The 13,345-nt window shown below is 44.5% G+C and overlaps 1 protein-coding gene across 4 annotated transcripts in view; it reads left to right on the forward strand.

Annotated features, from left to right (window-relative positions):
- SEMA5B (semaphorin 5B) overlaps positions 1–9,927 on the forward strand; it is a 281,842-nt gene extending 271,915 nt beyond the window's left edge. For 3 of the 4 annotated variants that reach the window (XM_040604201.1, XM_040604202.1, XM_040604203.1), the window contains one exon: positions 3,594–9,927. In XM_040604201.1, the coding sequence (XP_040460135.1) occupies positions 3,594–3,749 (156 nt within the window). In that variant the 3' untranslated portion in view covers positions 3,750–9,927. Of the gene's footprint in view, positions 1–3,055; positions 3,126–3,593 lie in introns of all 4 variants that reach the window. The other variant, XM_040604204.1, reaches the window with a different exon arrangement.
- The last annotated feature ends 3,418 nt before the right edge of the window (positions 9,928–13,345 follow it).

A 13,345-nucleotide genomic window follows, 5' to 3' on the forward strand; every position in this document is an offset into this window, starting at 1 on the left:
TTTATTGGGCATTGTCATCAGCTGCCGCTTCTTGGCCATGGTGATACTGGGGGCTCGGCTCAGAGGTAGCTAGGGTGAAGAGGCACTCATAGGAGCTGGGCTGTGAGCAAGGGTCTGGTCTGTGTTATTTTCTGTGATTGACTGTAGTTGTGTGGTGGCAATGACTTTCCTGTTGGGACTTACAAATTTTGGTGGGAACACCTATGGGCGTGGGAGGCTCTTTGCATTCCCACAATAACTCCAGTGAGTTCAAGTTGTCAGGAGACTCTGACCTTGACAGCATAACCCATACAGCAGTGGGGGAACGTCTGCCAAGGAGAAAGTCATTGGCCATCTCTGTACTGCCACAGCGAAGAACGGCAAGACAATGGCAAGGGTTAAAGCTCTGAGCAGAAAGCACAGGGAGCCCACCCAGAGAGATTTAACTGCACGCCTCTTCTCCTGCAGCGCATGCATGAGTGTGTGCATGTGTGTGTGTACAACTTTAAAATTCACTGCTGCCTATTTTCCCTTCTTCAAAATATCAACCAATTTCTAGTGCCAAGGAACCTAATAATCTATTTATTACAATGAGACAGACAGTAAGTTTGTGTAGGGAAATGTTAAGGCAGTGCACATTGATCATGCTGATTTAGGACAGTACTGCCATCACAGCATTTCCAGAGACAAAATCTTTGCAACTAATTGCATTATAAATTCCACTAAACCATTTTCATAAGGTATTTCCCTAAGATATAAGCTCTCCATCAACAATAAAACCAAAAAGAGCAAAGAAGCAGTTGTGGGTTTTTTTCCTAGTTAAATGCTATATGAAAGTAAGACAAAGAGCGAGGAAAAAATACAAATTATGTTAATTAAATGCTAAGTCTGCTGTAAGAGGCTAGTTTTAAACACCATGGGACATACTGAAACTCATAGAGATTTTTAAACTGAAAGCCAAAAAAGTAGAGTCCAGAGATCTTTGTCCTCTGATCAAGATGGTCCTGAGCCATGCCAGGTCAGGATTTTGATGTTACCAAATTTCAGAGGTGGTAATCCTGGCATGTCATGAATCTTAACCATCCTAAAAAATGACCCAGATGAGGCCTGGGTGCTGCAGTGGAGTGCAGCAGTGGGAATCAGCTTCTTCATCCTGCTGGGATGGCCTGTGGCCACGGGGTTACACCGCCTGCAGTGGGTACCCTGGGCTAGAGACGCCGGTAGGAAACAGCAGTCACCGTGCACAGCCAGTGTGAACACCTGTGGTGCTCACCAGAGAGCAAGTCCCCCAGATACTCAGTGGTAGTACTTAGCAGAGTGCATTTTTATAGGGGATCTCATATGTTTTTATCAAGTTGGGTCAGAAGACGCTGAAGCACAGAGCACTTAACTGGATTTCCAAAGGAAGCATAGCAACCAGCAGAGGATGAGCCTGGCTTCCTTCTTTCCCATCTTCCAGCACAAAGCAGCAGACTATTTCAGTATTTCTTTGGGTTACTGGGAGCAAAGCATGACATTTCTTTCCTTCTTTTCATATTGAAGGGCACAAATTCTCATTCCTTGGAAATATCTGTCACTTTGAGCATACCTATACAAATTCTATCTTGGTTCCTGGAAGTGATGTGCTGTGAGCTCATTTTAGAGACTCCAGGCAAGGAGAGACCTCAGTCAGACCACGAGGAGGCTGGGTGTCCCCCGGTTTTCATGTATGAGATGTTTCAGGTAGTGCCTGTTTCCAAAAAAGTTTTTTCAGTGGTTCAGCAATTGAGAAATTTCTTTGCCATGGTACTTTTGCCATACTTTTGCCTTTCTTCCTAATGTCTTGTATGAAACTGGGAGTCACAGCCTCCAGGGCTGCTGTAGCTGTCAGTCTGTTGTCGGATTAGAAGAAAGCATTTTCTTTTCTTCCTCCTCCTCTCCCCCTCCCCATGCAGCAAAATAATTTGATTACAAAGAAATTGGGAGATAAATGTACCGCCTGTGGTCTTGCCTTTGAGCCTAGGGGTAGCTCTGAGCATTTCAGCAGTCGCAGCTGGGGTGCGGCTCAGCCCTGACCGCAGTGCCCATGTGCTCAGGGTGAGACCCCGCGTACAGACTGCAGCCTCCTAAAAGTTGGGCACCTGCTGCCGGCAGGTTGCCCCACTGCTGCCGGGACTGGGGGGGTCAGGGGCTTCCCCAGAAGGCAATTTTCATCTGCACCTGCCTTCACACAGGAAAGGAGATTTCTCCTCGCCTTGGTGATGGAGCCACAATGCCTGAAGTTTAGGTGGCTGAAGTTAGATGGGTCGAGTAAAGCTAATGGAGTTGGGTATCTCATGGACTTGAGCATTAATTAATATTCATCTTGCCCTGAGCTGGGTTAGGTATGAAGTGTTTGTCTCATGGGGGAGCTGAGGTAAAGCGGTTCTCCCAGGAGCATCGGGTTGTGGCAGAACAACCATTAGGTCCCAGGACTAGATGCCTCCTTAGTTGTCTCCATCTCTGCTGCAGACAGGAGAGACACTCATACCCTTTTTAAATGTACTGTGCCCCGATGATGAGGATGCTGTAGCAAACACACCTAGTGTTGACTCCCAGATCAAAGGAGTGAGTTCCCTGTATGACAACCATTAAAGGTGCATTAGGAATGGCACAGGCCAGAGACATGTATAAGAAATTTAAGCCAGGGGTTAGTTGAACAAACTGTTGTAAAAGTTCCTCAGCCAAATTCACAGAAATCAGATGACTATAAAGATGCAGGAGAAAGTTTATAAAATTATTGCATTCCCCCTCCCAAATGGGATTTCATCCTTGTGCATATAGGTAATGGCTGGCATAGCAATGGGCTTTAATCTGGGGAGAGGGGGACATCTGCTTGCTGGTGGGAAAAGTAATAGTAATTCTTGCAAAAAGCAGAGAAGGGGGGAAGCGGGGGGTGGAGGGGGGAGAAAAAAACATTTATTTTTATGGTAAAAGGGGCATTTGTGGTTCTCAATTTTGATGTTATTGTTGCCAACAATTGTTACGTGGTTGTTAAATTTTTTAAGTCATTTTAGTTTTTTCCAAAAGTGACCATGATTTGTTACTTATACTGTAGCTTACAGAAGTGACACACTTAATATCGGGGGGTCCAAACCTGGATATCTACCAATGGAGATGGAGATCAGGTAAATGCACACCTGCTCTTCCAAAGAGAAAAAGCTGCTGTTTGGCAACTGGTTTGAGAGGGAGCTGCAGGCTGTAACACAAACATTTTTGAAGAGATTAGATTGAGTGCTGCCATTAATCACCAACTTTTGTGTAGGCCCAGCATGGTTTTGTGTGACAATGATGTTCAGACAACATGCCATCTACCAGGAGACTCCAGGTCTCTGGAGAAGGCTCTGGGTTCTGGCCCTAGCAGTAGCTGAGTGCAGGTCCACCAAAGGAGACCTGGCAGGAGCTGTGGTCCCCCGCAAGACTAGCCCCATAGCGAGTACGATGTACCTCTTACTCTCCCAGCCGGAGGGAAGGTGGTGGTGGCTGCAACAGAGACCTTGACGGAGAAGGCAGGTGAGAGGGAGGTGTCTGCAGGTAGAAAAGAGTAATTATGTGGCACCATTGCCATGCCTGTCATCTCCTCTTCTCTTTTACAGACACTTAACAAGAACAATTTGATACCAGATGATAGGACCAACTTCTATCCGTTGCAGCAAACCAACGTGTACACGACAACCTATTATCCCAGTACACTGAACAAATATGACTACAGGCCCGAGGCCTCCCCTGGAAGGACCTTTACCAACAGCTGATGATGGACAGATCCTACAGGACTGGATCACTTCCTATATGAATTTTTTTTTAATTGATTTTATGGACAAAATACTGGCCCAGCCTCTAGATGTAAATATTGTACAGTAGGGTCTTTTTTTTTTTCCTTTGGTTAATTGTATTTCTCGTAAACAGCACATCTCCTTACAAGGACAAAAATGCATACGGACCATTCTGCAGTGCTTTTGTGGAGATTTGGCTGGAGATGGCTCTTACTACTGCAATTGCTTATGGCTGGAAGATCAGCATTGCTGTCCAAGGCCGACATCAAGGAGGTAGCTGTGTGCTGGGTTCAGTGGCCACCACGCAGCAACAGACAACACGTGGGTGCACTCTAAGCAAGGCAAGAGGTGACCTCCTGGGGCAGGGGTGTCTGGTGAAGAGCATCCTTCCCAAGACAGGATAGCAATGGTGTAGTGGATGACACACAGCTCATGAGACAGGCTGAGCAGGACTCCATCGTGCCAAGAACTTGAAGAATATTTTCTTTTTTATTTTCCTTTTTTATTTTTGTTTTTTTATGTTTATGCAAAAAAAAAAAAAAAAAGTAGTAACTTTCTAGGGCAGTGTTCCCTGTATCTTCAACAGAATCTTTTCATATTACAGGAATTACTTTTTGCAGCCTTCTTTGGTAATATTGCAGTTCAGCTGATGAGAAAAAAAACACACAAACAAAGTGCATTACCCAAAGAAGCTTTCCAGAATGTTTCCAGTCTTAATTAAAATAAAATTATACAGGCAGTGAGACACTGAGAAAAGTAAATGTTGGAATAACATCGGAGACATGAACTTGGAGTGCCTAACAAACAAAGATGTTTATATCACTGGAAAAAAAGATGTGATGATTGCCGCACAAGAGCCATGGGCTTTTTTTGCTTTCTTCCTTTTTCTTTTTTTCTGAGACAGCGTTAACTCTTTTTGTTCTAGCTTTGATCCTGATTGCGTCTGCCAGGAAAGGCAACTTTAGAGGCCATGCTCTTCTTGTAGGATATCACCATGCTTTGGGCTATTTTTTCCTTTTGTTTTATTGTTGGGTTTTAGTTCATTTGCATTCAAAGAGTGAATAATTCTGACCTTGCAAGGGGAGGGAGGGTATTTTTGCAAGGAATGTTTCCATAGTTTGACATGACCCAGAAAGTCTGCTGCACATTCTTATAGTGTCTTCCAGTCAGTACTTTACGAAATAGTAACACAGCTGAGTAATGTGCGTTGTTTGCCAATATTTCTTTTATTTTTCTGAACAAAAACAACCCAACAAACAAATGCTGCTGCAGCTATTGAAGTAAATTGGGGTGGCAGCATTATTAAACAGTATATCCAGCCTTGAAATGTAATTTTGTGTATGTGTGTGACTGTGTCTATAAGAACTGTATTAGTTTGATGCAGAAGCCATGTTGTCTACAACCAGATGTTTGTCTGACATAATTGTTTGGCAAAAAGGAAACTTATTGCTGGTGCTTAATGTACAATTACATCCAGTGTGTTAGCAACGTGAACAAGTTCACCACTGTTATCATTCAGTGTTTCTAAATATTTATAATGAACTCCTGATGCTAAGGATTTTAGAATGTTGCAATACTGAGCATGAGATAAAAATACACCCTGAAACGCGCATGAGCTCCATGTGGTCCCGAGCTTGGCTTTGTTGTCTGCATCTTTCTCGAGCAATTGCCATGCCCGTGCTTGGCCACTGACTTCCCAGCAGTCCCGTTTGTCTTTGCCTTATTTCAGATTTTGCTGTAAGCCTACATCGATCGTTCCTCAGTGCTATTCCTTTGCATTTGCTTGTTTGGAAGCCCAGCTTGGGCTGTGTACTCAGCTCTTTCATGTAGGCAGCTGGTAGGAAATGAAGAGAGGCTGTGTTGCTCATGACAAGTGTATTGCTTTTCCTGTGAGGAAAAGCCAACATGGCTCTGTAAGCCTGTGCTATGGTGGTTTGACCAGAAGGCAAGAATAAAGTAGGCTCCCATTTTCAAATTACTTTGTGCGACTTCAGTTTGCAGTGATTGAAGGCTGTAGGGATATTTGTAATAAAATGGGCTCGTTAGAACTGCCACGAGAACACCTTAAGCTCAGAGGTGCCCATCATTTTCAGCAGTTGTTTTTCTGATTCAGCAGCTCATTCTGCTTCTGCTCTAGTCTCATCAGGTGAAACAGAGGGAAGAGAGGAAGGCAAAGGGTGGTGGTGGTGATTCGTGCTGTTAAATGGATGTATTTGCATTTGAAGCAGTGGGGGTCAGGAGCTGATGAAGACCTTGAAGCTCTCTGCTGCAACCTTCCTAGTAGGCACAGTGGCTCAGCCGCCCTGAACCCCCTGGCAGCGTGGCCATGGTGAGAGTGGCAGGAGTGAATCAGGATCTCCAGGGAAGCAGGAGAGCACTGGTAGCAGGTACCAGCACCTGCAGGGAGGCTCTTCACAGGTCCCTAAATCCTGTTTGAGGAGGAATGCCTCTGTGCCTCGTGCCCTGTCTCAATGGATTTCCATGTCGCCCCTCAGCAACACTGAAAATCCTGAATTAAAGTAGTTGTAACAAGTAAGTAGCCTAGGGGTTGAAAATTATTACATTAGACTATCAGGATGGGATTTTTCCAGCTTTGATTTATGTGATTCAGAAGGAAACATTGGCTCCCAAGAATACTCTAGCCATTGTAAAATCAAAGCCATCTCCAAGCTTCCCCTTCAGAAGGTTCCCTGTATCGATATGTTCTGCAATTGCCCTGCATGTGGCAGGATTGCAGCTGGAGTTTGGGGGGATGCGAGCAAGTTAAACTTGGCAGTTATTTCAATTTTATGTTTTTCCTTTCTTTTTTTCCCCCCTCCTTAAACATTTTTCCATTTTTAGCGTCACAGAACAGCATGATGTAAACTGTTGGGTTTGTTTGGTTTTTTTTCTTTTTTCCCAAAGTGCAACATAGCAGCTGAAATTATTTCAGCTCACCAAGATAGGTCATTATTGCCATTGGGCTTAGGAGGTGGATATTTTGTAGGCTGTTGGAGAGCAGATGCTTTGAGGATGGTGCATGTGGCTATAGTTTCATCAAGACATTCCTTCTTACCAGGCATCCAAATGGATTCAGCCCTTTTTCATGTAACTGGCAATCACAGCAAGGGTCTGTAGACTCCATTCGAGCAGGAAGTAGAATCCAGGAGAGAGGAGAGAGAGCAAAAAAAAGGAATCAGAACACTTATTGCTCAATTAATGTTTGCATGATAGTGCAGTTCTTTAAGGATGATGTTAATGCGGTGTGAGGGTTGCATTTTTTAGGAGCTCTCTAATGCGTGGCAGGTTAATGACACCATGTACAGTGATATTCCTGCAATCCAGGTAATTCAGCAGCTTGATCATCAGGTCTGTAATATCTGTAACACCTTGAAATGCTCCTGCAGCTGGATGTTAAGCTTGCTAAAATTTCCTATTCCTAAGGCCATCTTAAAGTACACTGGAAATGCATTCAGTTTGGGAGAACTGCTTTCCAAAAGACTCATCTTGCTGTATATATTATTCTTTTCTTTCACTTCTAAGACAGAGAAGGGGAAGCCTGGGCAGTTCCTGTGTTGGTCTAGAGACACTGGTTCTCTGCAAACTCTTTAGATAGGGTTCAGGTAGACAGTATGTAAAATATGATGGAAATCTTACAGCTAAGTATGTAGCGGAAACATCTTTAATCAGGCTATTCTTCCTTTCTCCATGGATGTGGCTGCCTTTCTCCCTCAGGAAGGGGTGTGCATTACAGTGTTATCTAAACTGTATTGTGCTGTTGCTGTCAGGCTTTACTCAATCAGCTATCACCCACCAGAAATAACTTGTACAGCTCACTAATAGACAAATCACCTGGCGATCAAACCACAGCATAAGAGGTGCTGTCACTCTAAAGGTGCACTTGAATGTTCAGCATATGAGCCAGGGCTGCTCTTAAAGATATGAACGATACAGATGGAGAAGAATATGTATTGTCTTAACACCAATGTTCCTAATGCCTTATGTTCAGAAAATGAAATGGTTGGTTTGAAATCAACAGAGTAGGAACAGAGTCCATGTCTGATGCAGACAATTCGACGCCTCCAGTGTTAATCTGATGCTAAGCCCACCTAGAGAGAAAATTGCTGTCCACTGAGATTGATTTATTCTTTGTACCAAATGTAGTGGGGGAGAGTTATATATATATAAATATATATATATATATAAAAAATGTAAATGTAAAGTTTGTGTAACAACTTGCTCTTTTTTGTAATAGTGTATACATCTATCAGTGGATAGATAACAGTATATATTTATAATATATACACACACAATATATATATTTAGCAAAATGCCTGCAGGGGAAACTTAGAATAAGAAAGGCAGTGCTGGTATTCAAATTCTACAGGGACAAAGTGAAAAAAAAAAACTGTAAAAAAATAGTATCCTTTCCATTAGTTTTTAAAAAAAAATGTTTTTGAGGTAAATGAAATAATAAATATAATTTTTTAATTGAAAAGAAAATTGATTTTTCTAGTTAGAAATGCTGATTCTCCCCTAAATCATTCTGGTTAAGAATGATTAAGAAAAAGAGTCTTGTTACTGCTTATATTTTCTGAATAAGCCTCCCAAATCTCTCATGTGTATCACACTATTGTTTTTGTAATTATAAGTAGGGAGTAATTCTGCAAAAAAAAAAGTGAAAATAGCAAGTAGGAGTAACAAATATTGTACCATTAGAGCAGAAGACATCATCTATCAGGACAGGGAAAATGCCATCTTCCTTGCTAAAGAAGCTAGCAACTGCCTTCTGAGTTATTGATTGGCACTGTAAGCCCTGCCTGATAGTCACACTAGGGGGCTTCGTTACAATATTTAGGGAAGAGAAGCCCTGCCAAACCCATGGCTTTTGGTTTTCAGAGGAGTCCAAAAAAGCCACCAGGCACCTGGTGCCCTGGGTGTCTCTGGAGCTTCCAGCATCAGTGGCCAAGGTACTACATCTAATCCTCACCCTGTCACTCCCACGAACCAGCCCACACGCATGGCAGGGCACAGCACCCCTTGGAGCTGTCTGCCATAACAAACAGAAACACCCAGTAAATTGGGTTTGAAGGATTAATTTTTTTCCCACAGATCACTTTAATGCCCTCATGACCAAGGCCCAGACCTGAACAGGTGAATCTTCCCCTTAGGCTTGTTAGGAGGAAAGTTCAGGCAGCTTCAAGAGCAGATTTGGGGTAAGTGAACAAATCCACAAATTTTGATGCTGCCTGATTGCCAGAGCCTTCAAAACCGTAGAGAAACCCCTCTGGAGCTGGGTCCTTGTGGGACCCACCCAAGCCTCAGCTGTTCTGCCTGGAAATTAGTGTCTGCATTAGTCCTGGCTGGAGGAGCAAAACCAGCAACCCACTACTTAGCCACAAATACAAGTGCTCAGTCACACTTAGCACTCGTTTGGGTCTTGAGGGTTTTTTTCCATTCTGCCTTCAGCCTCAGCTGCAAATTCACCCCTGCTATTTGAGAGGGTTCAGTGCGCTTGGCTTTCTGCAAGTCCCAGCCACGATTTGCTTTTAAACAAATCTGATCATGAAAAGTATTAACACTGCACTCTAGTTCTGAAACCTCCGTGAGCGGCGCACTGTTAATTCGCATGCGGTGGAGTCAAGCAGAGGTCAGGGTGGATGGGCCATTAATAACTGAAGCAAAAATGGTTTTAGTACCAAAATGTCAAACAACGTAAAAGCCAGCCAGCTGCACGACAGTGTGGTTTCCATCCACACACCCCTCCTTAGATGACGACCAAACCTGCTCATACTTAAAAGTTATGCAGTTAATTAGGAACATTCCCACAGAGGAAGCTTTAGGGAGGATGAATGGTATGTGAGATGGAAATGATAGGATTATCTTGTAATTGAGGTGGGAGAGTGACAGATGCAATACTGGATCTTGGATACATGGGAAATAATTATACGAACACAGAATGCTTGCCCCAAAACAGCAAAACCTGGAGAATATTATTGGACTCTGTTGTGAAGGCACATCACCCTTCCTATGCAATTGAACTTGATGGTACTTTAGTATAAAGGTGACCTAGACTGTAATCACTGCCTTTAGACACTGTGAATTTTTTTTGGGTACTCTGTATTTTTATATATTGTACAATGTAAAGAATAATTCAGAAATAAAACAGACCAACCTGGCAAGCCTCTGTGTTATTTCCCCTCCGTGGCTGATCCGTGGTGGGGCCGGGGCTCCTGAGCAGCACTGGCAGGACAGGTCAGAGGGACCACAAAGGAGCTTCCTTCCAACACTGGTGGTCAAGGCAATGCAAAATTCGCTCAGCTGCTTGTGTAGGGATGGGGAATTGCAGCATGCATCCTTCCTCCCCATCTGCACTCCAGCTGCATCCTGAGGCCCACATTTCGAGTATATTTGCCATGAGTTGTAGACTCTGTGGTTACAAAATTGTGTTACTGAGTATAACACCAAAGTCTGTCGCTGCAGTTTACCTCCCCTCCCACACAAACCTGAATGCTGGCGTACAGCACCGCACCAAACTTGGGGTGGCCTTTGAAAAACGGTATTTCTGAGTAAGGTGCCTGGTGAGGTACGACCAAACCTGTCTGAAATTTTGGGTGCCAAATCCACCTCCAGTTCTGCAGTACACGTCTCTCCCCAGATCTCTGCCCGTGATACTGAGTCTCCAAGGACACAACTGCTCGCTGTGCCCCGGAGACTGGCTGGCTGCAAGCAGCAAAAATACGCTCATCTTCTGCAGAACCTTTCAGGTGTACGTGCTCAGCTGCAATGAAATCCTATTGCTGCTCCTTCACAAGCCCTACATATTGATGCGAAAAGTTATAAAAAGCTGAGGGACATGTTTTGATTGAAGGATGATTGTAGCCTCGTATTGAAGAACGTTATAGCTCTTGTTGCATTTATTAATCAAAGTAAAGACCATGAAAAGTGACAGAGTCAGGAACATTTTAGTTTATGTTCCAATACAGCTCAAGACTTATATTGAAGTTTCATACAGAAAATTACACCATAATGTCGTAAAAAATAGATTGGATTACTAATAACCTGAAACGTGCTACACCTGCATACATAATACTTTAATCCTACTAAATCATAAGCTATCATTTGGGTGTTTTCATATTCTCAAGTGTGCATACAGGAATTTCTTTTCAATGCAGACCATTAAAAAGTAATTGAGAGGCACAATATCAGTAAAACCAAACTTGCTATGAATAAGATGGATTTTTTTTCCCCCAGGTTAGTTTGCATGATAACATGGGGAGGTCATTTTTGAATGGTTTTGTTTTGCATCAAGACACCTCTGTGCACAATTACAGCAAAGTATCACGTCGGAACCTATTTCCAATTTCCTTAAAACCTGTCTACCACAACATTTTTTTTCCGGTTGCTAATTTGATTCATTAACATAACAGTTTCACTTGTAGCCCCAGCGCATTTTGTTCTCTCACTTTCACTACGCGTCCCAACAGTACCCTTTTCCCTCTTTAATTCTTAACTGTGTTTAGTAAACAGTGAAAGCTTTGCTGTCTTGCAGGTTCCCCATCAGCTTTTTATTAAGCCAAAGCCTCAGGGCTGCACTGCAGGGAGTGGGCTGCCGAGCCACCCCCGCTGCCCACGGGGTTTGCTGGGGAGCACCTGCAGCAGTGCAGCAAACGCAGGGCCCTGGGCCAGGGCGCAGAGCTTTCTGCGGGGACCACAGCGACTCGCACCATGGCTCCCCCTCCAACAGCAGCGCTTGGCAGGTGAGTGTAAGAAATGGAGGAAAAGGAAAAAGCAGAAGGTACAACATGATTCATGTCCACGTGTTTCCTCCCAGCTCCCTGCCATAAACGCTTTAGGGATGCCCTGAGCCAGGCATTGCACTGACAAACCTGTCCTAGCCCTGTCCCTCCGTGTGAAGCCCTTTTGCTGGTGTTTTCGTCTCCATCGAGGGCTGGAAACATCTGCGGCTGGTGGGGCACTTGCCTGGGCAAGGGCACAGCCAACACACAGCATTACAGAGGAAAGGAGGTGCAGGGAATCGCAGCCCAGCCCAGTTCAGTGCTTGTGAAAAAACACCAGAGCAAGGACTCAAACAAACGCGCTGCAACCACTGCAGAGCAGCTGAGCAGCTACATATTGGCACCAGGATGTTATCAACAGCAAGTCATGTCAGACCAAGTTAATTTCCTCCCCTGAACAGGCACCATGTCCTTCAGATAGCGCAAAAATAAGAAATATCCTGCAGCCTGATTTCCAACAAGGCTTTCGACTGTCTCATACATAATCCTCATACACTGCTGGGAGTGGTGGCAGGGCAAAGCATCATGCAGACACCCTCCTCGGAAAACAGTCAGGCTGTGGCAATGAAAAAAGCTCCAAGTGGATCTCCTACTGCCATGCCCAGCACTCCTACAAGGGCCCAGCAACCCCACCAGTGCCACCAGTCCCATCAGTGCCCCCTGTTGCCCTATCACAACGTGATCACAAGCCCTGGCTCTGACGCCTGAATTTCCCTCCACCCGCACTGGCACTTCGCTCAGCTATGAAAGCCTGTGTGCCCATGCTGCTGGGATCGGGCAGGGGGACAGTCCCCAAGCTCAGCAACAGCTCCTGAGACAGCTCAGTACAGCCACCCCAGCTTAGAGATCACCACGGAGCAAGCACCTCTTCAATATGCATGAGTCAACACCCGCAAAAGCATTGCTTCCCACGGTGCCTGTGGTTTTGCCCCTTGAGTGTACAGCCGAGAGACCACATGCTCTCAAACACACAGCTCAATTACTAAAAGCTTTGGAGATTCATTAAAAATGCTGTTTTGCTAACAGCTGAAATGCATTTTAACATGGTTTGTTTTGTTCTTTCATAAAAAGCCACTCACGGAGTTGTTATTGCACTTTCTGTTTAAAAAAGCTTAGGTTCAAATTAATCAAGGCGGCGGCAGAGTTCAGCATAGCCCAAGCCTGCTTCCAAAAGAAAATACCCAACAACACAACCCCACCACACACACCCCTCGCAGCAAGGTACGGACAGGCAATAAATTCCTTACATTGTCAGAAACAGAGAGAATCAGGCTCATCGGCCCATTTCCCAGGGCACCTGCCCCCTGCCCCCAGCCTGTCTTTGGTCAGATTTCAACCCTTCAACCTGCTTACAGGAACCCCAAACCAAACCATTTTCCTCTGGAGAAAGGACTGAGTCAAGCTAAGGTAATTTTGTTTGTTGAGATAAAAACGCGTAGCTGGCTCTCAGCAGCTGGGTAGACTCTTGCCTTACTTGCTTTGCCCTGGTGTGCTCGCAGGGCAGGTTTATTTTGAGCCAGAGTTTATTTTTTTTTTTATAACTGCCCCTGTGTTGACCACTCATGGCAGCAACTCAAGTGCACGTGAGATTAGCTTGCTTTCATTTTAACACTACAAAGATGACAAGAAAATGGGGTGCCGTACACCAGCCACATCCACCTGTCAAGTCCACAGTGTGTATCGCTGCAGAACATGGAAGATGCAACTCATTGGATCATTGCACCAACTGAAGCAGTTCTGGTAGCCAGCAAATGCTTAAAGCTCCTTCTGGCTGTGGGGCAGAGGTGCCTCCTCACT

Source organism: Falco naumanni, chromosome 8 (assembly GCF_017639655.2).
Source record: "Falco naumanni isolate bFalNau1 chromosome 8, bFalNau1.pat, whole genome shotgun sequence".
Classification (NCBI taxonomy): Eukaryota; Metazoa; Chordata; class Aves; order Falconiformes; family Falconidae; genus Falco; species Falco naumanni.